The sequence below is a fragment of the Suillus subaureus genome (assembly GCF_016647635.1).
Source record: "Suillus subaureus strain MN1 chromosome Unknown BJ212scaffold_9, whole genome shotgun sequence".
NCBI lineage: Eukaryota > Fungi > Basidiomycota > Agaricomycetes > Boletales > Suillaceae > Suillus > Suillus subaureus.
The window spans coordinates 369-19,118 of NW_024538565.1; the positions used below are offsets into that span (position 1 = coordinate 369).

The 18,750-nt window shown below is 47.5% G+C and overlaps 7 protein-coding genes across 7 annotated transcripts; 3 read left to right on the forward strand and 4 right to left on the reverse strand.

Annotated features, from left to right (window-relative positions):
• Positions 1-292: 292 nt before the first annotated feature.
• On the forward strand, positions 293-1,230 carry BJ212DRAFT_1478704 (uncharacterized protein; the record flags this gene model as incomplete). Its single annotated transcript, XM_041339745.1, has 3 exons — positions 293-802; positions 864-924; positions 977-1,230. 3 exons carry the CDS (start codon positions 293-295, stop codon positions 1,228-1,230), a joined length of 825 nt encoding a protein of 274 aa, XP_041195003.1.
• A 4,069-nt stretch (positions 1,231-5,299) lies between these two features.
• Positions 5,300-6,836, forward strand: BJ212DRAFT_1445928 (Rad1/Rec1/Rad17; the record flags this gene model as incomplete). Its single annotated transcript, XM_041338165.1, has 10 exons — positions 5,300-5,324; positions 5,399-5,475; positions 5,527-5,596; positions 5,643-6,006; positions 6,055-6,147; positions 6,198-6,219; positions 6,269-6,430; positions 6,477-6,541; positions 6,599-6,755; positions 6,804-6,836. 10 exons carry the CDS (start codon positions 5,300-5,302, stop codon positions 6,834-6,836), a joined length of 1,068 nt encoding a protein of 355 aa, XP_041195004.1.
• Positions 6,837-6,928: 92 nt separating this feature from the next.
• On the reverse strand, positions 6,929-8,588 carry BJ212DRAFT_1046998 (uncharacterized protein). The gene is made up of 6 exons (XM_041328927.1): positions 8,167-8,588; positions 7,974-8,116; positions 7,860-7,922; positions 7,404-7,808; positions 7,282-7,351; positions 6,929-7,220 (listed from the first exon to the last, which is right to left on the reverse strand). Exons 1-6 carry the CDS (start codon positions 8,357-8,359, stop codon positions 7,087-7,089), a joined length of 1,008 nt encoding a protein of 335 aa, XP_041195005.1. The 5' UTR covers positions 8,360-8,588; the 3' UTR covers positions 6,929-7,086.
• On the forward strand, positions 8,578-12,764 carry BJ212DRAFT_1445930 (uncharacterized protein; the record flags this gene model as incomplete). The annotated part of the gene is made up of 11 exons (XM_041338166.1): positions 8,578-8,630; positions 8,686-8,769; positions 8,802-8,806; positions 8,828-9,876; positions 9,925-10,074; positions 10,124-11,162; positions 11,211-11,570; positions 11,604-11,705; positions 11,766-11,980; positions 12,036-12,650; positions 12,711-12,764. The coding sequence occupies 11 exons, from the start codon at positions 8,578-8,580 to the stop codon at positions 12,762-12,764; spliced, it is 3,726 nt and encodes a 1,241-aa protein (XP_041195006.1).
• Positions 12,765-13,183: 419 nt separating this feature from the next.
• On the reverse strand, positions 13,184-15,046 carry BJ212DRAFT_1046533 (uncharacterized protein). The gene is made up of 5 exons (XM_041328926.1): positions 14,589-15,046; positions 14,445-14,537; positions 14,271-14,392; positions 13,324-14,204; positions 13,184-13,265 (listed from the first exon to the last, which is right to left on the reverse strand). The coding sequence occupies exons 1-4, from the start codon at positions 14,672-14,674 to the stop codon at positions 13,324-13,326; spliced, it is 1,182 nt and encodes a 393-aa protein (XP_041195007.1). The 5' UTR covers positions 14,675-15,046; the 3' UTR covers positions 13,184-13,265.
• An 874-nt stretch (positions 15,047-15,920) lies between these two features.
• BJ212DRAFT_1046243 (uncharacterized protein) lies at positions 15,921-17,622 on the reverse strand. Its single transcript, XM_041328924.1, has 5 exons — positions 17,520-17,622; positions 17,407-17,467; positions 16,610-17,350; positions 16,472-16,547; positions 15,921-16,359 (listed from the first exon to the last, which is right to left on the reverse strand). The coding sequence occupies exons 2-5, from the start codon at positions 17,457-17,459 to the stop codon at positions 16,237-16,239; spliced, it is 993 nt and encodes a 330-aa protein (XP_041195008.1). The 5' UTR covers positions 17,460-17,467; positions 17,520-17,622; the 3' UTR covers positions 15,921-16,236.
• Positions 17,623-17,642: 20 nt separating this feature from the next.
• Positions 17,643-18,451, reverse strand: BJ212DRAFT_1046467 (uncharacterized protein). Its single transcript, XM_041328925.1, has 3 exons — positions 18,034-18,451; positions 17,915-17,980; positions 17,643-17,868 (listed from the first exon to the last, which is right to left on the reverse strand). The coding sequence occupies exons 1-3, from the start codon at positions 18,282-18,284 to the stop codon at positions 17,775-17,777; spliced, it is 411 nt and encodes a 136-aa protein (XP_041195009.1). The 5' UTR covers positions 18,285-18,451; the 3' UTR covers positions 17,643-17,774.
• Positions 18,452-18,750: the final 299 nt, after the last annotated feature.

Here is an 18,750-nt window from a genome sequence, read left to right on the forward strand (position 1 = left end):
TGAATGATCAAAACATACCAGATTCTTAGAAGTTCTGTTTGCCATGATGTACCATCATTGAATTAGGATTGGTTTAGTTTCATTTCAGAGATCCTATGACTACTACGGATATGTCCTATAAGCATTCCCATTACTAGTAATCCCTAGTGCCTTGACAAGCAATGAACACTTGGTCACCTCACTCATGTCCCTGGCAGTACTAGCATATGTGCATGGATCATCATGTTATTCTTCTAATAATAATCTACCAGACTACATGCACAAGCCATTTCACATCACCCAAAACATGAACATGTCAGACACTACCACATCACCAGCACCCAAATTATCCTCCAGTGCTCTGATCCCTCCAAAAACTCCTGCATCAGTACTCAACAAGCTAAAGACATCTTCTGGAGGTTTTTATGCTGAAACACCTAGGCTTGCTTATTGTGCTGAGTATTTCACTGGTGGAAGGGATGGTAACATCCTCATCACCAAGGGTCTGGACTATGATGAAGAGTTCATCATCCATGGGGTATTCAAGATCAGTCGTAATAACTTCTTTTTCACACCAGATGGCAACTTCAATCCTGCCAATGTCTTCCATGGCCACTTAGCAGACTTGGAATTGAGCTGTCAACTCACTGCAGGTCATAGCAAGGCCTTCAAGTTTTTGTCAAAGGATTTCCCTGCTGTTGTCAACAATCTCAGTGCCTTCAAGAACTTAGTTCCAAAGGAAAGATATTATGAGACTGTTAGTGTTATTCAGGACACTATCGGCTGTGGCAGATCAATTAAGCTGAGTCACCATCTCTTTGAAGTAAGTTGGTTTCCATGATTCATCAATCCTCCTTAATGATACTGAATACTATCACACATAGGCTAATGATGAAGCTCAAGGTGGTACCAGTGATGAAGATGATAACGGTTCAACCGCTGTCAGTGAGTTAGAAACGATCCTTCGCTGTTGTATGAACCTAAGTATCTGCTTTAGCCCACCCAGACAGCCTAAGCTCTGAATTTGACATTGGGACTTGGCCAGTTGCCAACCGATGTAAAGGCCATCTGCAGGATGTCACATCCAAGCATAATATTTGCCCATTACCAGCATATGACCAGAACCATGTTCTTATCCCACCACTCCAGTATGAAGTGAAACTTAAGGGTGTGCTGGTTGAAGTTCATATGGCATTTTACCATCACTGCATGAAGAAATCAAGGTGTGACATATTTGAAGCTGTTTTATAAGAACTCATTGTCCTATCACCGCCTGTGCCCATGCTGCACAGCCACTTCAAACATTGATGCCTCAATGATGGGCCCTGCACTGAACAACACAACAAGTGAAATAACTGGTACACTTCACCTTAAATTATAGTATTTATTTGCTCTGATCATTGACTCTTTGTACGTCGATCAATTTCCACAGTATTATTGTGCAGCCTGTTCAAAGACATGATGCAGAGTCATGTGACTGCTGGTATATGGCATTTGTTCCATATTAATTGATAACTGTACCTCTACTAGGTTTGTCCTGTGCTGTATGAACTGCCACTGTTATAATGTGTATTTTACCAGCCTCATGTTTGTTCCCTGGATGGACTTCGGGTGGCATCATTTCACTTAAGCTAACATGGAAACCTCATGCAATCACAGCACATGATACCAATTAGCACCAACTGTTGGCAAGAGACCTACGTAATTCTAATGTCAGCTCCAAACTTCACACACCATCAAGCAAACTTTATTTTTTATGATGCCCATGCATCAAGAAAGTTACTGAAGGGTCCAACTGTATGTGGCAAGGATCAGAAGGAGCTCAACAACTTTGTTTTGTTATTAGAATGTGAAAAAATGTATATCAAAATTCACCTGTGTGTCACAAGAGCCTAGAGAGCTACATTTCACTATGTATACCAGTAACCCAGACTCATGGCATCCATCTAACTTCAATGACTTGGACAGGGCTGACTCAGAAGCTCCCCTTATAGCTGCTGAACCTGCCAAGGCATGTGAAGATGACACCACAATGTCTAGCATATGTCTGAGCAGACCTGAAATCTACACACCCAATACTCCACATAGCCATGATTTTGAGCATGTGCCTTGGTGGCCAGGCACATGGCCAAGGTCTTCCTGTGTACCTTGTAGGTGCTACATTCGCACAAAAGTCGACCCTGGACCTGCACTTGCAGGCTCAGATGTATCTGAACAACACCATGAGCCTAAGAGACTTGAACAGGTACAGTGGTCACCTAGAGATCTTCTAGTACACTTGATCCTAATGGTTATTGTTCCAGGATGTCAATAGTTGGAACACACATGTTGAAGGCCATAGCGGTGGAATTTGGCCCCTAAAGCATAAGAGGCCCAAGTCCAAGTCAACCTTTGAGTTAGGCTCCATAGGAGATATAATGGTAAGCTGGACTCATCTTTTCACATCGGTTGTTAGTAATGACTATTGAATTTTCTAGACAGGACCACACTGCTTTGGGCAAAACCTGACCAATGTCAAACACACTAAATTGATGCTAGTGCTTGAAATGCCAAAGCATAGGAAGTTGGGAAAGGCCTTCGAATTTAATGGATGCCCAACTCAGACTCATGGAAGCTCAGTAGTTGATGTTGTGAAACACCTCAAAACTACCATTGACAGGCAAACAGAGGTGCTGCCCAAGATTTGTCACGTTCTGGAGAGCAGTGCCAAATAAACTTATTAATTATGACACCTGCAGTTGTAAACCTATACTATATATATTCAAGCTCAATGGAGAGCACTGTTTGACACATGATCATGTACTAGTAGACTGATGAAATGCCATTGACAATCATGAAGGTACTACGTGCGATGTACACCATAATATAGACAGAAACCTGGTGGACAATTTGGAGTGAGTAGATTGGCATGGACACTCAGGATGGTCATGTGCTCACACTCCAAGTTGGCACTAACACAAAGTTTCGAAACTCAAGTTCCAGGGGAGACATGAGCTATCCCCAATTGCCAAACAAATCAAATGGTGCTAAGTAACATTTCCATGATCACCGTAACATTAGTGATCTATACAATGTTTCAGTGAGCTCCAAGCTTGGAAGCTCTGCACTTGAACATCTTCTTTTGTCCCTCGCTGAGGGAAGTTGATTTAGTTCAACCTGACCCTGTTCAAGTTCATGTTCTTGCGGCAGTCATGGTACCAGTACACTCGGAACTACAGTAGTGCAGGGTTGGCATGCCACATGTGACTCTGTTTGTTCGAGCTCCATGAGGTCATGGAAGAATCAAGACTGACCATCAGCTCATCCTGGCTTATCCACATATGACATTACAACTCACCAAATTAGAGTTGCAGGTCTGATCTATAACTGTGCTCTCACTCAGGAATGCAGAGCCTTAATGACCATTAGCTGCTCAAAGACTCAGACTGGCATCGAAGTTTGCAATCATTATGAACTCAATTATTTTTTTACAGATTCACATGTAAATGAATGGGTGTGGCATCCGAGTTGGGCCAAATGCCTGTCCTCAGTTCCATGGGCAATATTTGCTCTTTGTGATGCCAGATATTCTCCCTGGAGGACTATATAGGTCAGTGAACTTTTCTTGTTTCGACTATGTCCTGTGTCACAATCACCTTCGTTTGAAAGCTCGTGTGACATTTTGCAATGTGCACCTTGCGTAGTTCTTGTTCCTGTAATCTGGAATGGTCAGGATGGCTTGAGAAAATGGTAACTATTTTATTTGTGCATTCTTGAGCCTGCATTACTTATGGAAACAGCACACTCACTGAACTACTTAGTATTACAATTTGCTGATTCTGATTCCTGGTTTGTATGGTATTTTCTGTTGAATATAGAATGTACTGACTTGTACCTTCATCAGGGGAAACACGATGGGGGCAATACCATTGCAAGGTACAGAGGAAGTGACACTGACAGCATACTGTATTGTCAAAGGTTTGAGCTCACTGAGATCCATTATGGTATGGGCAGTGTCTGGAGAGTCGCCATAAATTGTATGGCTGTAACTGTATACAGTTGCAGTCAGTTATTAATTAGCTTATTCAAATTCATGTATTAGTATATTGTCCACTATTCAATCTGCTGCCTGTGAAGTACCTGTGATAGATCTGAACTGTCTGATACTAGCACTTTTTAAAATAAAAAAAAACACTATTTAGTATCTGCTTGGGGCAAAGCCTGATGTAGACAGTATATGCTATATACTAGTACTTGCATGCTGCACTCATCCTACTTGCAGGACTTGCTGTGTGCAGGGTCACGAGCAGATATGGGCTAGTGTTTGAACTTTGCATACCCCGAATGCCTGGCTCCGAGTTGAGACTAGTATACACTGGGTATACCTGTGCCAATCCCAAAAAGGATACATTTCAGCTGATCTCAACAATTGTACTGGTAGGAATGTGCATAGAAGTTTATTGACATTCATTATCTACACCAGGGACCACCAGGAAGCACAAGTGGTTACAAGACTTGTAGTAGCATGTATGACTACCAAGTGATGCAAGCAGAACAAGACTTGGAGGAGGTTGCATATGAGTTCATAACCCATGCAAGGGACCGCCAGGAGGTACAAATGTTGCAGGATTGATAGTAGTATATATTAAGCATGACTGCAAACAAGGGTTTGCCAAGCGACACAAGCGTAATAAGGCTTGTAGGAATATGCATCAAAGTTCATCACCCATGCAAAGGTTTACCAAGTGATACAAGCATAACAAGGCTTGTAGGAACATGCATCGAAGTTCATCACCCATGCAAGGGACTACCAGGAAGCACAAATATTGCAAGATTTATAGTAGTATGTATCAAATTTGACACAAACAAGGGTCTGCCAAACAACACAAACACAACAAGGCTTGTACAAGTATCCATCAAATTCATCACTTGCACAAGGGACCACCAGGAAGCACAATTGTCACAACAGTTGTAGTAGCATGTATTTATCATCGCCCAAACAAGGGTCTACCGAGTAGTACAAATGTAGCAAGGCTGGTAAGAGTATACATAAAATCTAGTTGCATGCACGGACTTATATGCTCACTGACAAACTTGACACAAGTCTGTTATGTGATTGTGGAGATGGTAGCAATTTCACACCTTGTACTAGCTGTTACTGGCCAATTATATGGTATGCACGGATTTGGTTTTTTTGTTGATGACGCGAATCGACAACGATGTTTTTACGAAGGTTACAAAGTTATAGATCACCTGACTCGTAATGTGTCTTGTCACCTGTCACACACCTTGTCGGAGAGTTCCTTTGTTTAACTTGGCCTCTCCTAAGGAAGAGTAGAAAATGTCGCAAATGATGTCCCAGCCAAGTCAACTAGATAAGGCCAAACCTGTACGATATTTATCTATCTCCCGTCAATGGAGCGTACTCCCAGCTGAGAAGGGCTCCAGCTTTTAACAGCATCTGTACACGACGTTCGATATTTTGCCTCCCTCCTACGCGGAATTGGGTTTTCGAACGTGAGCGCACTGCTTTGAACTGTGATTAATCGCTGCAAACTATGATTCAAGCGAGCATCTATGAGATTTACAGCCGGGAGTGGGATAACTGTCACTGTTGAGGAAGCGCGAACACTCTTAGGTACGCATTCGTTTGTTCCCGCAAACATCTGTACAATGGTTCACAGCAACGTCATACATCTATGCGGACCATTTTGACGAGTGGGCATTCGACGTCGATAATCTACAAGCTGCCCCGTCTCAGTTGTCTGCACCCGATATTGATCGACACGCCACGTCTTTTGAAATCCCTCTGAACACCTTACTTGAATGCCTGAACATTTTTGGAACCGCGAATATATCTTCCTCAAGCAGTACAGGCTCGAAGCACAAGCAGTGGCGGCGAGCCTCAGATGCCTCAGACGATGAGAGGGGCAACGACGGACGTCGTCCTAATGCCAATCGTATCGATCAGCACTTCAGCGGTAACGAGAAGCGGACGAGCATGCGTCTCACATATGCGGGGCCCGGACACGCCTTGACACTTGTTCTGTAAGCTTTAGACCTCTTGGCCTGATCGACTGTACAGATATGTTGCAGTGCGGAAGACTCATCAGGGCCCACGACGACGTGTGAGATATCGACTTTCGATTCTGAGCCGAACTTAGAGCTCCCATTTGATGCTGAACAGACGTTGGGTGCCTCCTCAAATTATTCTTCATTCTGCCTTATACTTTGTTTAGTGCCCTCAAGATCATTTTCAAGGTCTGTTTAACGGATATCGAGCTTATGATGCAGCTCACACGATGACCAGTCATCATTCTGGCTCCGCGATGCCCTTTCAGAGCTTGATCCATCTTGCGAAAAAATAACGTTGATTGCCAATCCTGTAGCAGATGTCCAGAGCGCGCAAAGAGGCGTCCTCGCTAAACCCCTCTTTCGAATACAGGGAACGGGAGCATTCGGCAGCACCGAGGTGAATTTCTAACTTTGTCCAGAGTTCAGGCTCCAATCTATTGCAGATGGACTATCCGAACGACAGAGAGGTGCTAGAAACATTCGAGTGTTCGCGTAGTGTCAGCTTCAGGTATTGTTATTCGGTGTGCTGCACGTACCTAGAAATGACTGAGATGCTCAATATTAGCTATCGATTTGCACATATATCGCGCACGCTGCGAGCTTTGCAGAACTCGACAAAGACCTCTCTTCGCCTTGAGCAGGAGGGTTTGTTGAGTTTGCAGTTCTTAGTGCCCGTGCCAAGGCCGCGGGGTGGGATGTCTGATTCTTTCATCGAGTTTCGAGTGAGATCATTTTAATTTAGTTCTGAAGGCTGACGCTGATCAGAGCAGTGCCTTGCTTTGGACGACGATGTCGCTCAGTAAAGCAACGTGTGCCCGGCTGGTGTCGCTGGAGGTTGTCGAAAGCTATCGGATTTTTTCAACGCAAGAGGAGGTGAGGCGTTATGTTCTGTACCTCCACTGGACTTGTGGAGAGCAGTGCTTCAAGTATCTCACATAGACAGGTAACATGACCTGTGGTAAATTTCGCGTGTACTCATCGGTGTTCTGAAATGAGTATCAATAGCCCAGAAGTCTAAGTAACGTCTATGCAACAAGGGTGGCAATATAACATTTAGAGTAACCCATCGAAGTACTTGGCAGAGCTGTCTTGTACTTTGGTTGATGATATGGGTATTGGCGCAGCCTTCGGTGAAGAGGGCGAAGGAGGAAGGTAGTCGGCGATAATGGCGTCGAATGTTGCCGGTGCTGTAAGTGCTAGCTAGGGCGTCAGATGCTTTGTAACATGATTTACAGAAAGATGACTCACCAGGTGCAAGCTTCGTTTTGGCGGCTAGGCCAGAGACGATAAGTTGGCGGATGACAGCACCATCCAATGGCTGAGTGAACATATGAACAATTGTGATATCGAGCTCGTGCAATGCAGCACACCTTAACTTCCTCGACCCTTTTTGGCCCTAAAACCTCGTTCTTCGCTTCCTTGAATGTTCCCATTGGACTCGACGCTCTCCCAAGGTATGCAAGTACATCGCCCTTGGTAAGCATGCCGCGAACACCCGTGCCCGGAATAGCTTCTGCATCAACAACGTTGCCTTCGATCAGGAGACGTATCACCGATGGCAGTAAATGCTTGGAGTGCTTCGGATGGTGCGACGGTTTGAAAGCCGTAGGTTGAGGTGCCGGTGCCGGGGGTTGAGCTGCCTGAGCCTCGGGTTGTGGAGAAGGTGCTGGCTTGGACTCCTCCTTGGGTGCCTCAAGGTTCGAAATGTCATCTCCTTCCTCAGCGAGGAGGGCAATGACTTTGCCAACCTGGACGTTCTTGCTACCGTCTTGGGCCTACATTGCAGTTAGTGCTTGTTGTTGTTGTTGTGAGATGACGAGACAGACGATAATTTTGCCCAAGATGCCATCATCCTGTGCCTCGACGTCAATAGTTGCCTTGTCCGTTTCCTGTTAAGTCTGTGAGGTTCGTGTGCAAACGGAAACACGCAAAGTTCATACAATTTCTAGTAGGACGTCTCCTGCCGAGAATGACTCGCCTTCCCTCTTCTTCCACGAGGAAACTCCACCTTCTGTCATAGTCGGCGACATGGCTGGCATCTTCAGGTTGGTAATGGCATGCCGAACCCTCGTCTGGTGCAGAGCTGAGAAGAACAGTTATTCATGAGTTCTGCCAGAAGTGAAGCATACAAACTTCTACGCTGAGCTCGCGACAAAAAGCGAGCAAGGCTCGTTGCTAGACAAGCAGGCCGCATCGTGAGGATGGTCAACGAAACGTACGACGGTGAGCACAAACTGTGACCCGATTTATTAATCTCAAATTCCGAGCATGACACGGTATTCAGTTCGTGGGAGTTCTTGACCCCTTCAATGCAAAGCTTGTACATAACCCCTCCTCAGCTCGTCCACCGGACCTTCATCCTCCCTTCCTCAGATTATCATATTGACGCCGGAGGATTCACTAAAAAAATTACACTCTGAGACACGTCCAACACCCCAGAAACACGACCAGCGACATTAGGGCTTTTATCTTTGGACCGACTTCCGCCCGCGATTTACGTACCTGTGTTTGAAAGCTAGAGTGGTAGACAGTGCTCTCTGTGGTATGCCATCGCTGTCAATTGAAGCTCTTGTGGAGGAACGTGTGGCACAGCTCGAGTGAGTGCACTATACTCGATACCAACACATAATGTTTACCCTGGTATGCACGCAGAGTAATCTCACACCGCAGAAATGAACTCCTTCGCGAAATGTACCGTATGATGAGGAGACGACAAAACGCAGGTTCCACATCTATGTTCGATGATGAGGACTGAAGATGGACTTCAGGATTGGTTAGATAAATATGATCTCAGCGAAAAGTTTGTGGCATCATCCACCAGATTGGTTCGTTAATGTGCTCATTCCCGCCAGTCCCGATTCGGGCATGGTATCAAATATTCTACCGAGCGAACTGTGTGCCACTTCATCATCTCCAATTGCTGGTGAATTCAAATTAATAGAGCTGCCGGACGTCATCGATGCAGATTCCCCCATGTCAGAGCCTCCTGCTTCACCTCGCTCCGAATCATCTGTATTACTTCAAGTTCCAGAATCTGATGATCCCTTAGCCGCATCGATACCGGAAGGGTCACCTCCCCGCGCCACTCCCGTGTCACATAAACGCCCGAGACCAGACGACGAGCCAGATGAACTGAATCTCGTAGCCCTTTCGCGGTCGCCGTCTCAGCGATCAGTCAGTCATCGCAGTCAATCCCTGACCCACTGTACGCCTCGTTCGAAATCTCGTACATTTTCGCCGCGTTCCCCTCAACCTGTAAATGCCGCCCTCGACGAGGCGAGTGAGGTCCAGGAAGTACTCGTCGACTTGGAGGAAAGAATGGACGTGTCCATGGAGGAAGCTAGAGAACCCTCACCCGATCTCATCCTTCCATCGTCTTCGCCTGTCCAGAAAATTACCCCCCGCACCGTAGTCTATACCACTGTGGACGTCGCATCTATTCAGCCCTCCCTCCTCATTCCCACCCCCACGTCTCCGGTGGCTGATCCGGCGTTCAGCTTCGATGAGGCCGATAGCGAGCCGCCTGATGAGATACCATCTGCTGCCTCAACACCCGTAGAGGCGTCACGGAATCAAAATCAAAATCAACAACAACAAAAACATCATCATTTTAACCCCGCCTACAGTCTACCTCCGATCAAATCATTGCCTCCTGAATATATCCGCAAGGGCAAGTCTGCCAAACAGAAAAAGCGAGACAAGGAACGTGACAAAGCAGACGGGAAAATCAAGGATGAATGGACACCCATGGGCCTGACCAAGTGGGGTGCGACCATCCGTGCAAACCCCGTCTGGAAGAAGGTCTCTCGTGCCACCAAGTGCTTGAGCACGCGTGAGTGGGGTGTAAGTGATGTAAATCTGTCCCAGATGAGATCCTCATGGAGTATGTAGGTTGCCATTGCCGAATTAAGGCTCACGCGCGCCCTTGAACGTGTTGAAAGCCTTGAAAATGTCGCAAAGTGGAGTTATAGGCAGCCCAAAAGACAAAAGAATCTCGGAGGTCTAACCAAGACCCACTGGGACTATCTTATGGACGAAATGGCACGATCTCTATGATTTTTGCGGTGCACCTGGCTGACGTTCTAGTCAGAAATGGATGCGTGTTGATTTTCGGGAGGAGCGACGCTGGAAATATGTTCTCGCGTTTAACCTGTCGACTGCTGTACTGGAGTGGCATGATGCGGGGAGTCGCGAGGAGAGGGTCAGGCTTGGCATATGTGTTTTGTGGAAGCGACCCAGGTCTTCTCAAAATGCTCCTGCGGAAGATGTAGACATCGACTCGCGGCCTGCGGAGCACAATAGGTATACCCCTATGGCAGACGAGTCCGATGGCGATGAGGAGGAGGGAGAGGCGGAGCAAAGAGATATCGCAGACGCTCTAGAGTCGCGCAACGCATTAGAAGAAGCACTGGATGGAACAGGATCTAACGAGTCCACGGACAGTAGTCAGCACCAAACTCCAGGCCCCGACCATGTTCAGCCCAAAGTTGAAGATGTTGAAGATCCTTCAGCTCTACAGGACTCAAATATGATGAAGGTGGACACGCAGCAGGAAGACCAGGCCAAGGTCGAGAATGATGATCAAACTGGTCTCAAGGCGGATTCGGCAGACCCCAATCTTGCCTCGCAGCAAAATACGCAGTCCGATGCTGCTCCTACGGAATCATCATCCAAAGCGTCCAAGGCGAGTTTGTATGCACCGCTCAGAGAGCAGATCGCATACTCCGACGAGCGAAAGCTTTTCCTTGACGATGACGACCTCGTCCTTGTCAAAGCACTCTGTGATCTGACCACGGACGACTCTGGTATTGAGCCATCGCTACCCATCCCTGATCTGTCGGACATTTTCCCCGACCTTCAACCGCTCGACATGCCAGATGTTGCTTCTGGCTCGAACGAGGGGAAGAAGAAGGATAAGAGGTCGGGAGAGGATAACAGGCGTGTTGAGGATGCAGGGTTCACAAAGATGGCACCGTTGGGTCGGTTCATGCACTGCAAGCCGACGCTTCTTGGGCCTTTGCAACCTGCTAGGCATTGGGTGAATGGGGAGTGGATGTTCGCTGAAGAAGCAGCAGTAGCTGTGGATTTCGATAGCGCAATTGGGAAGACAGTGGATGATACTGCCTCAGGTAAGGTCGCCTTGAGAAAGTGACAGTGATGCTGAAGGCTATTCGCAGACCTTTTTGAGGGCAGTAGACCATCCGCAGTCGGTTCCCTTGGACTGCCATCAAAAGACGGCAAGAAGCGTTCGGAGCATCTTTGGAGCTCCGATGAAGACTCCCTTCTCAAAACCCTCGTGGAGAGATATCCTAATAACTGGCTGCTAGTTGCGGACTCATTCAACTCCTCGCGTGTTACTATTTCTACCGATAAACGAACTCCCTGGGAATGCTTCGAGCGTTGGAGCAGCCGCCTTGGTAGTGGACACAGGCTCCATCCTGATGTCAACTCCCCTGTCAACACGGAGCGCACGCCGCCACCAGCATCAACCTCAGCTCAAGGGCAGATGACCACGAGAGGTGTTAAGCGATTAGCTAGTATGTCAGTTACACAGAACCAGAGCCCTGGAGCCGGCTTGACATCTGACGCCAAAAAACGGCGGAGACATACATTCATGTATGAGACGATGCGCAAAGCTGCGAAGAAGCGCGAAGCAGCACAAAAAGCATCTAGTGAGCTATATTCGTTACTTACAGTTCTCCAGCACTTACTGGTTCCTGTCAATTCATCAGTGAATCAGCGAAAGGCATCCAATGTTCATGATACACATGGGCAGTATCAAAAAATGCCTAAACTGACACCAGCTGAACTTAGTCGTATGAAGTATGAGAAAGAGTCAAGGGAGCAACAAGAACTACTCCTTGCCCGACGTCGCCACGAGGAACTTACCCGTCAGGCAATGATGCAGCGTGACCCAAGGCTGCAAGCCGCCGCAGCCGCAGCTGGTGTATGTGTTATCATCTCACCTTTTCTCAAGCGCTATTCTGATGGCGAGTCACCAGCAACCCCAGCAGGCAGCAGTGGCAGCGGCAGCGGCAGCGGCAGCCCAGCAACAACAGCCAAATGGGACACCGAGACCAGCAGCCCAGCCTGCACAAGCTGTCGCGCAAATACGGAATCAGCCTGTAGCACAGGTCAATATTTCTCAGCAGCAGAGAATGCCAACACCAATGGCATCGGCAGCCGTTCCAGGGGCTCGCATATCTCCTCAGCACTTGTTGCAAGCTCAAGCCGTCCAAGCTCGTGCCATCGCTGCAGCCGCACAGGCCCAAGCCCAAGCCCAATCCCAATCCCAATCCCAAGCGCCGGTCCAAGGTAGCCCTGTTCCTACCATTAACGGACTTCCTGCTGGTGCCCACCTGCCACCTCCATATCAGTCGCGGGCTGCAACGTCATCGCCTGGCGCAGCACCGCAAGCAACTCCTCCACGTAACATAGGCACGCCATCCAACGCTGTGTCTCCCCGACCACCCTCCGCGCAACCCCAACTCCCCATGCAGCCTCAGATGCCTGTAAATGTTGTTCCACGGCAGGCTCATTACTTCCCGGTGGTGGCTACACTTCCTGGTGGTCATTTCACACAGGAACAGATGGACCAGGCCCTTCGGTTGATGCAGGTGAGCTAATTTCGTCCGATGATAAGGCGAGCTTCTCATAATGGTGCATTTTTTTCACAGCATCGGACTATGGCTCAGGCACAGCAGAATAGCCAGTATCCTTCGCAGACCTGATCTGATATCGCTTAGCATGTATTTTTACCGTGCATCTATGCTGTACTTAGTTTATGAGTACATGTACAGGACTATGCATGTCACCTCCATTCAATTGCCGTCTTTCGACCGGCCGGCTATGGAATAAGAATGAACACTTCGAACTGACCAGTCGGCAGATACTGCTACCTGCAGGTTTTATTCAGTGTTTGCAGATCGAAATTTTCTGTAAACTCGAACTTTGTCACTGTAATGGGACAATACTTTGTGCAGCAAGATGGACAAAATATACATGGTGCTGCATTGCAATTAATTATAGTTTGTGCTGCCGCGTATGTAGAGGTATAAGGGCGTTATAAATTACGGTATGAATTCGTATGACGTCATGGTGAGTTCGTGAGGACATAAAAGCTTTCGTGTTAAAAACATCTGTGGTCGTGATGGAAATGGTGAATGCGAACATGTATAATGACGATCAAAAGCATGAGGGAAGGATACTGCCCCCTTGTTTCCCTTCTTTTTCTAACGAAAGCGCGAGTTCGGTTAACAGCCAGCAAGAGTTAACAGATAAATAACTCACTCAACCGTAAAGATTCAGAACATTTTGTGTATTAATGACACGAGTATTTGCATCGTACCTCACGGTTGCCCCGAGACAGCCACGTTTTGCAGCGTGGGCCTTGAAGGTATCGTGACGACTGAAGACTTTTGAACATCCCGTGCCCCTGCAGATCCATCTTACACCGAAGTGGGCGCTTAAAGTATGCCGCGGTATGGCGCTCGCCCGCATCTGCCTGTTGCAGCCTAACCAAGGGCAAGTAATTGTCTTGTCCGCACTACACCGAACATCCTCGTGCCACCGCTGCCCGTGGCGCATGACAGAACGTCTGTCCGCTTTAACCCAGAGACCACAGGGAGAATCTTCGCGATCGCATGCATGGATGTTTATGTAGCCATTGTCGGTATTCCCATCTATGAGGTCTTCCTCGCCAATCAGAAGACCATCGACCATGTAAGTCCGAGGGCAACCGGGCTGGATTTGATGCCCATGGGCCAATTGGATTCCGTGCTCTGAATTATAAGAGACTTGGCGATCTGCAGAGGGGATTTTAGGCAAGGTTGCGCTGCCATCAAGGAAAGGTGACTGGGCGCTGAAAGGAATGGTGGTAATAGTACTGGAGGATGTTGAAGGAAGAATGGGCTGCATGGCCGAGGACAGCTCCAGAGGCAACGTAGGATAATGGACTTGAGGAGCAGCTTGGCCGTTAAGGTCACCGAATGCCGACTCGAAACAAGAGCCGGTATCAAGGTTTGTTGTATGCTCCCAGCGTACGGAACTTGGCATTTGATAAGGTGGATACATGTTCTCGCGAAATTGTGAGGTTATCCTTGCGTCCCGCGAACTAAAGAACCCGTATCGAAGGAAGCATGAGCGATATAGTGAACAGTACACAGGTTCGGCTACCTTGAGTGACCATCAAAAAATGCATCGGGAGAGACATTTTGTGAAGGTAGTACATCACTGACATCGCTGTTTCACAAGCTGATCACGCATCCATCGGGACACACACCTTAAGTGTCCATAATAATACATGCTCGTAGTGCCGTCGTCAATTTGTACCTCTACAAATGACGGCGTTAATGCATTCCTATGAAAACAGAGATGTGAGGACGGAGTCGTGCTTGAAAGAAACCACTTGCATTAGATTGGGTGCCCCTCCTAATTTCGTGGCTAGGAGATGATAAATCTCCAGAGGAAGGTGTAGCACCACCCTTGTGATGTATGGAAGTTCCCTACGAATCGTCAGGTCTGATATCATGAGTCCAATTGAAAAAAAAACATACTGGATCGGCGACGAGAGGTCCTCCCGCACAGCGGAATGGACAGGAACAGTGAATCCCCAGATATTGGTGCCGTTCGAATTGGGCATTACGTGAGTAAAAGTTTTGAAAGGGAAAAGTTAGATGCAGAATAGAGCAACCGGCACTGCATATTATATATGGGCGCGTTGTGCGAATTGATCATTCATAAGCCTGGCACGCAAGCAGCCAGGGGGCGGTGTGCAGGCATACAGCAATGTTGGCTGGCTCCAACGATACGGAAAGGAAATGAACGGAATGATGAAGAATGATAGCCAGTGATTTCATAAGTCTTGGAGAAGTGACCAAGGGGCGCAGCCAGCAGTAGCATGATGAATACCACAAATTAACATATGGTCATTGAAATGATCCTCGAAGTTGTTTCAATAACAGAGACGAGTGATCAGTTATGTGGTTCAACTTCGTGTATCATCGACTCGGACTTCCAGCTGCCAGATGTTCGCATGTTTGACCTTGTATGGGTATTAAATCACAGGATCCCATGTCAATTATATCAATGGAGCCTGCTCACTGTTTGCGAATTGCAAGCCTCATAGTAATGCTCGAAGACATGCAAAGGCCACTCTGTTGTCTGAGGAGGTTCGCCGCAGAATCCAGGTAGTCACATGGTGGTCAGAGCGTAAAGTGACAAAATTTAAGAACACCAGCATCTCGAGAGGCTCGGTGTTGTTGTCTGAAGAGGAGACATTTGATCATGATGCTCTGAATTTATACAATTTCATAGATTGGTTACAAACTGCACGTGTTGCCCGATAACTGTGTCGGCACTGTCGGGTTCAAACGTTTACCGACCCGAGCATTCTGCCATGGTAAGAGCGAACACGCCGTCGCTGAGAGTGTGCACAAGTATAGTACTACAGTGCTAATTGAGGCCATGTACGTAAGATCCAGTGGCTGACTGAAATCAGCATATGCCCAGTACCCGTGCAAGACCCTAGACATACAAGTACTACCAATATCAATGGCATGGCCACGTGCCATCTGCCATCTTCGGGCTGAGCCATATGTGCATCAAACGTAAACAAGCTGTGGCCGTGGATTGAATTTTTGGCCTTCTCTATCCCCCACAGCACCATACTCAAGAGTCATGATGTAGGGAGTGATTGACAGTGCTTGCCAGTTGCCTGGCAGCCTCTGCCGGACCCTGCACTACGTAGGCTAGGTATTCATAGTAGTAGTAGCGACACCTAGCAAAACACGGGGTGCGAATTCCTGAATCAGTGAGTGCTGGGAGCAATATATACTAGTGCCGCAGTATCTCAACCCATCAGGACGTGTCATAACAGCTATTGAGCATTAATTGAGATGGGTTCGCATGCATTTGTAATGACAATCACATGGCTCGGGAAAGCTGATATAGCCATACCTATCCCTTGATTGCGACAGGCTTGCAATTGAGAATCGTGTTGGAACGCTTGTGCACATACAAACTCCAGATTTGAAGTTGACTACAATACAGCTCCCAAGGCAGATTTATACATCGTAAGATGATTCAATACAGTAACACCAAAGCATGTGTCGAACACAAAGTTACCTCCATGACTTCTACTTCTAGGGGGTATCGCAGGGCTAAATGAAGACATAAATATGATGATCATTGAGCAGGTAAGAATCAATAGCAATTGTTGGTAGCTACAGGATATACCCGCACGCAGGAGCGGTATATTTCAAAGGGCCGCTCCAAGCACGATGTTCGATGGGCAACATGAGCAAGTGGAAGGAGAATCACGACAACCTGATTTGAATGAACCTTTAGGCTCAATTGGTCCCTTCTGATGCATGAATTAGCTCGCCATCAACAAGATTAGGGAAAGATCACGCTCACCCACTCAGAATCAGTAACTGACCTGTCTTAGGGACATATCCTTCACATCAATAGCACGGGTAGTAGTAGGGTTATATGATACACTGTATCCATAAGCGCTTGAAGTACAGTCTACAGCGTGAGCTCTGCAAGAATAGTCTCGAGTGAAATTTTCAAGCACCCGTTACACTGAAATGTTTCGCCAAAGTGTTTGCACAGAGTGTGCCGTGGCACGGCGCTCTTTTGCATCGGGGCGTGGCACCCAGCCCATGTACACCAGACTATGTCGGTGTCGCCTCCACGAACAACCCCATGCCATTTCAGCGCATGGCGTTTGATTGAACCCTTGTCGGCTTTCACCCAAAGGCGGCATGGCGAGTCATTGCGAAGACATTCGCCAACGATTATGTTGCCGTTGTTGGTTTCCTGGTCCGCAAGGTCATCCTCATCAATTAAACAGCCATCGATGTTGAAAACCAGAGGAGAAGCCAACTGCTGGGAACCGTGCCCATGAAATGACGGCACTTGGACAGTGCGGCTCGTGGAGGGAGTCGGCTGATGTGCACTAGAATGAAGTGTCTCCGTCCTGGATGCTGAAATCGACGATGATGGCGGCGATGGAGGGTGAGGGGGTGTTATGGCATAATGGGAATAATCTGGATCACGGTAAACTGGATTATAGAAGCCTGTGGACCCGAATGGTTCTGCGGTGTGCGATTCTAAGGCATGTCTAACGTCACCTTCGTATCTCGGAGCAATGGCCATGCCACCGTATAGAGTGCCGTTGAACGGCTGTGATGCTGTGTTCAGCCGCAATGGCACAGGATTTCCAGACATAGAATTTCTATCCGGAATTCCACCTGAAATTTGAGCAGGCGGACCGACATCCAACATGTAGTAGTCATTCGCAAAGCTTCTTGCGCTAGATAAGGAAAAAAAAATGAGCTTCAATGGGATGCCGTACACAAACTGGAATACCTTGTGCCAACACCGGAAGGCGGAGTTGTGTGCTGTAGTCGTGAGGGATGCATGACATCACCTTCGTAGCTCTGAGCGGTGGCATTGGTTGTGTATGATGGCACAACCATTACCGGAGACTGAGATACTATGTTATGCAGCGGTTGTATATAACTTTCAACACCAAAATTTCTATTTGAAATATCACTTGGAAAATGAGTAGTCGAACCGACTCCTACAGAGCGGTATGCACTAGAAAAAGAGAATGAAAGGAAGAATGAGCTCAGAGTGACACGTTGTGGACAGACTCGAATACCTTGGACCACCGGCGGCGCTAGAACGTGTAAAAACATCGCTCAAGATCACCATCAAATAGAGCGATCGCAATTTTACCGTGCCACACACCTAGACTGTGATTGTGCGTAGTAACGTGAGGGAAGCCCGGGAGGGACATATTCGCGGGAACGCGATGCTGTGTCCCTTCTAAAACCAATAAGAAGGGCAGAATTGTTTAGTGGTAGAGATTCACCTCAACTGGCCAGATACCAGCAAAGGTGAAATGTTCTGACGCTGAAGATACCTCGCTGCCAGTGTGCTATGACGAGAATCATGAGTCACTGATGCTCCAACTGACCACACCTGACTCACGGACTGCCAAGCTGGGCTGCTGGAACGTGCATTGTAGGATATGTCTTTCCGAAGGAAATGTTGTCATCTGACCGACCCATACTGATGAATGTTGTAGGACAGATGGAGGTGGGGTAGAAGTTATATAAGAAATAAAATACTGATAAGGGCCATGTAAAGGAAAGCCGCTTGAACGAAGAATTCGAAAGAGAACCGTGGCACATAAGGCGATGCCAACCAAAGCAGCCACTAAGCAGTGCTAAGTACAGCATGTTCGCCAGTCTTCAATAATTCCTGTATGGCACATGAGGAAATCGGATCGATAAGCGACATGAGCAGGAGATTTTAGATCTCGGGAGGTGACTCGTAAGAAATCGGATCACAAAACTTGCCATCAACCCACGCCGTTCAAACCTCCTCTCCGTGAGCCACCTTTGGGAGTGTAGGGAGCACGAAATCAACCAATAAATATGGAGCGAGTGCAGATTGAAACCCAGCCAGCCTGAACGTCCCCAGATAATGAGATTTCCGCTTAGTGAAAATCTAGAAGAGCAATGTATGGTGGCACCCGATTTGATAATGTGTAGAAAATGAACCTTAACAGCGATCAAGACCTGATACGAATTCTGCAGGCTGCACCCCGATCAGGCAGTAGCGCAAGCAGTGCCGACAACCCTACATCCGCAGCATCAACACCCGATTCAACAGAGAGCACGCACACATCAAGATCCAGTAATG

Excerpts from the sequence above, each read along its gene's own strand:
- BJ212DRAFT_1046998 (XM_041328927.1), bottom strand. The coding sequence starts at position 8,359 with ATGTACAAGCTTTGCATTGAAGGGGTCAAGAACTCCCACGAACTGAAT. Across the intron at positions 7,352-7,403 it reads AAAGGGTCGAGGAAGTTAAG|CCATTGGATGGTGCTGTCAT; the intron begins GTGTGCTGCATT and ends ATGTTCACTCAG. Across the intron at positions 7,221-7,281 it reads CAAAACGAAGCTTGCACCTG|CACCGGCAACATTCGACGCC; the intron begins GTGAGTCATCTT and ends TAGCACTTACAG.
- BJ212DRAFT_1046533 (XM_041328926.1), bottom strand. The coding sequence starts at position 14,674 with ATGCCCAATTCGAACGGCACCAATATCTGGGGATTCACTGTTCCTGTC. Across the intron at positions 14,393-14,444 it reads GGAGGGGCACCCAATCTAAT|GAATGCATTAACGCCGTCAT; the intron begins GCAAGTGGTTTC and ends CTGTTTTCATAG. Across the intron at positions 14,205-14,270 it reads TCAGCTTGTGAAACAGCGAT|CCGAACCTGTGTACTGTTCA; the intron begins GTCAGTGATGTA and ends CACTCAAGGTAG.
- BJ212DRAFT_1046243 (XM_041328924.1), bottom strand. The coding sequence starts at position 17,459 with ATGCATCCCTCACGACTACAGCACACAACTCCGCCTTCCGGTGTTGGC. Across the intron at positions 17,351-17,406 it reads CCTTCCGGTGTTGGCACAAG|CGCAAGAAGCTTTGCGAATG; the intron begins GTATTCCAGTTT and ends TTCCTTATCTAG. Across the intron at positions 16,548-16,609 it reads GAAACATTTCAGTGTAACGG|CGCTTATGGATACAGTGTAT; the intron begins GTGCTTGAAAAT and ends CTGTACTTCAAG.
- BJ212DRAFT_1046467 (XM_041328925.1), bottom strand. The coding sequence starts at position 18,284 with ATGCTGTACTTAGCACTGCTTAGTGGCTGCTTTGGTTGGCATCGCCTT. Across the intron at positions 17,981-18,033 it reads GCAGCCCAGCTTGGCAGTCC|CACACTGGCAGCGAGGTATC; the intron begins GTGAGTCAGGTG and ends TTCTCGTCATAG. Across the intron at positions 17,869-17,914 it reads CTGGTATCTGGCCAGTTGAG|AAGGGACACAGCATCGCGTT; the intron begins GTGAATCTCTAC and ends TATTGGTTTTAG.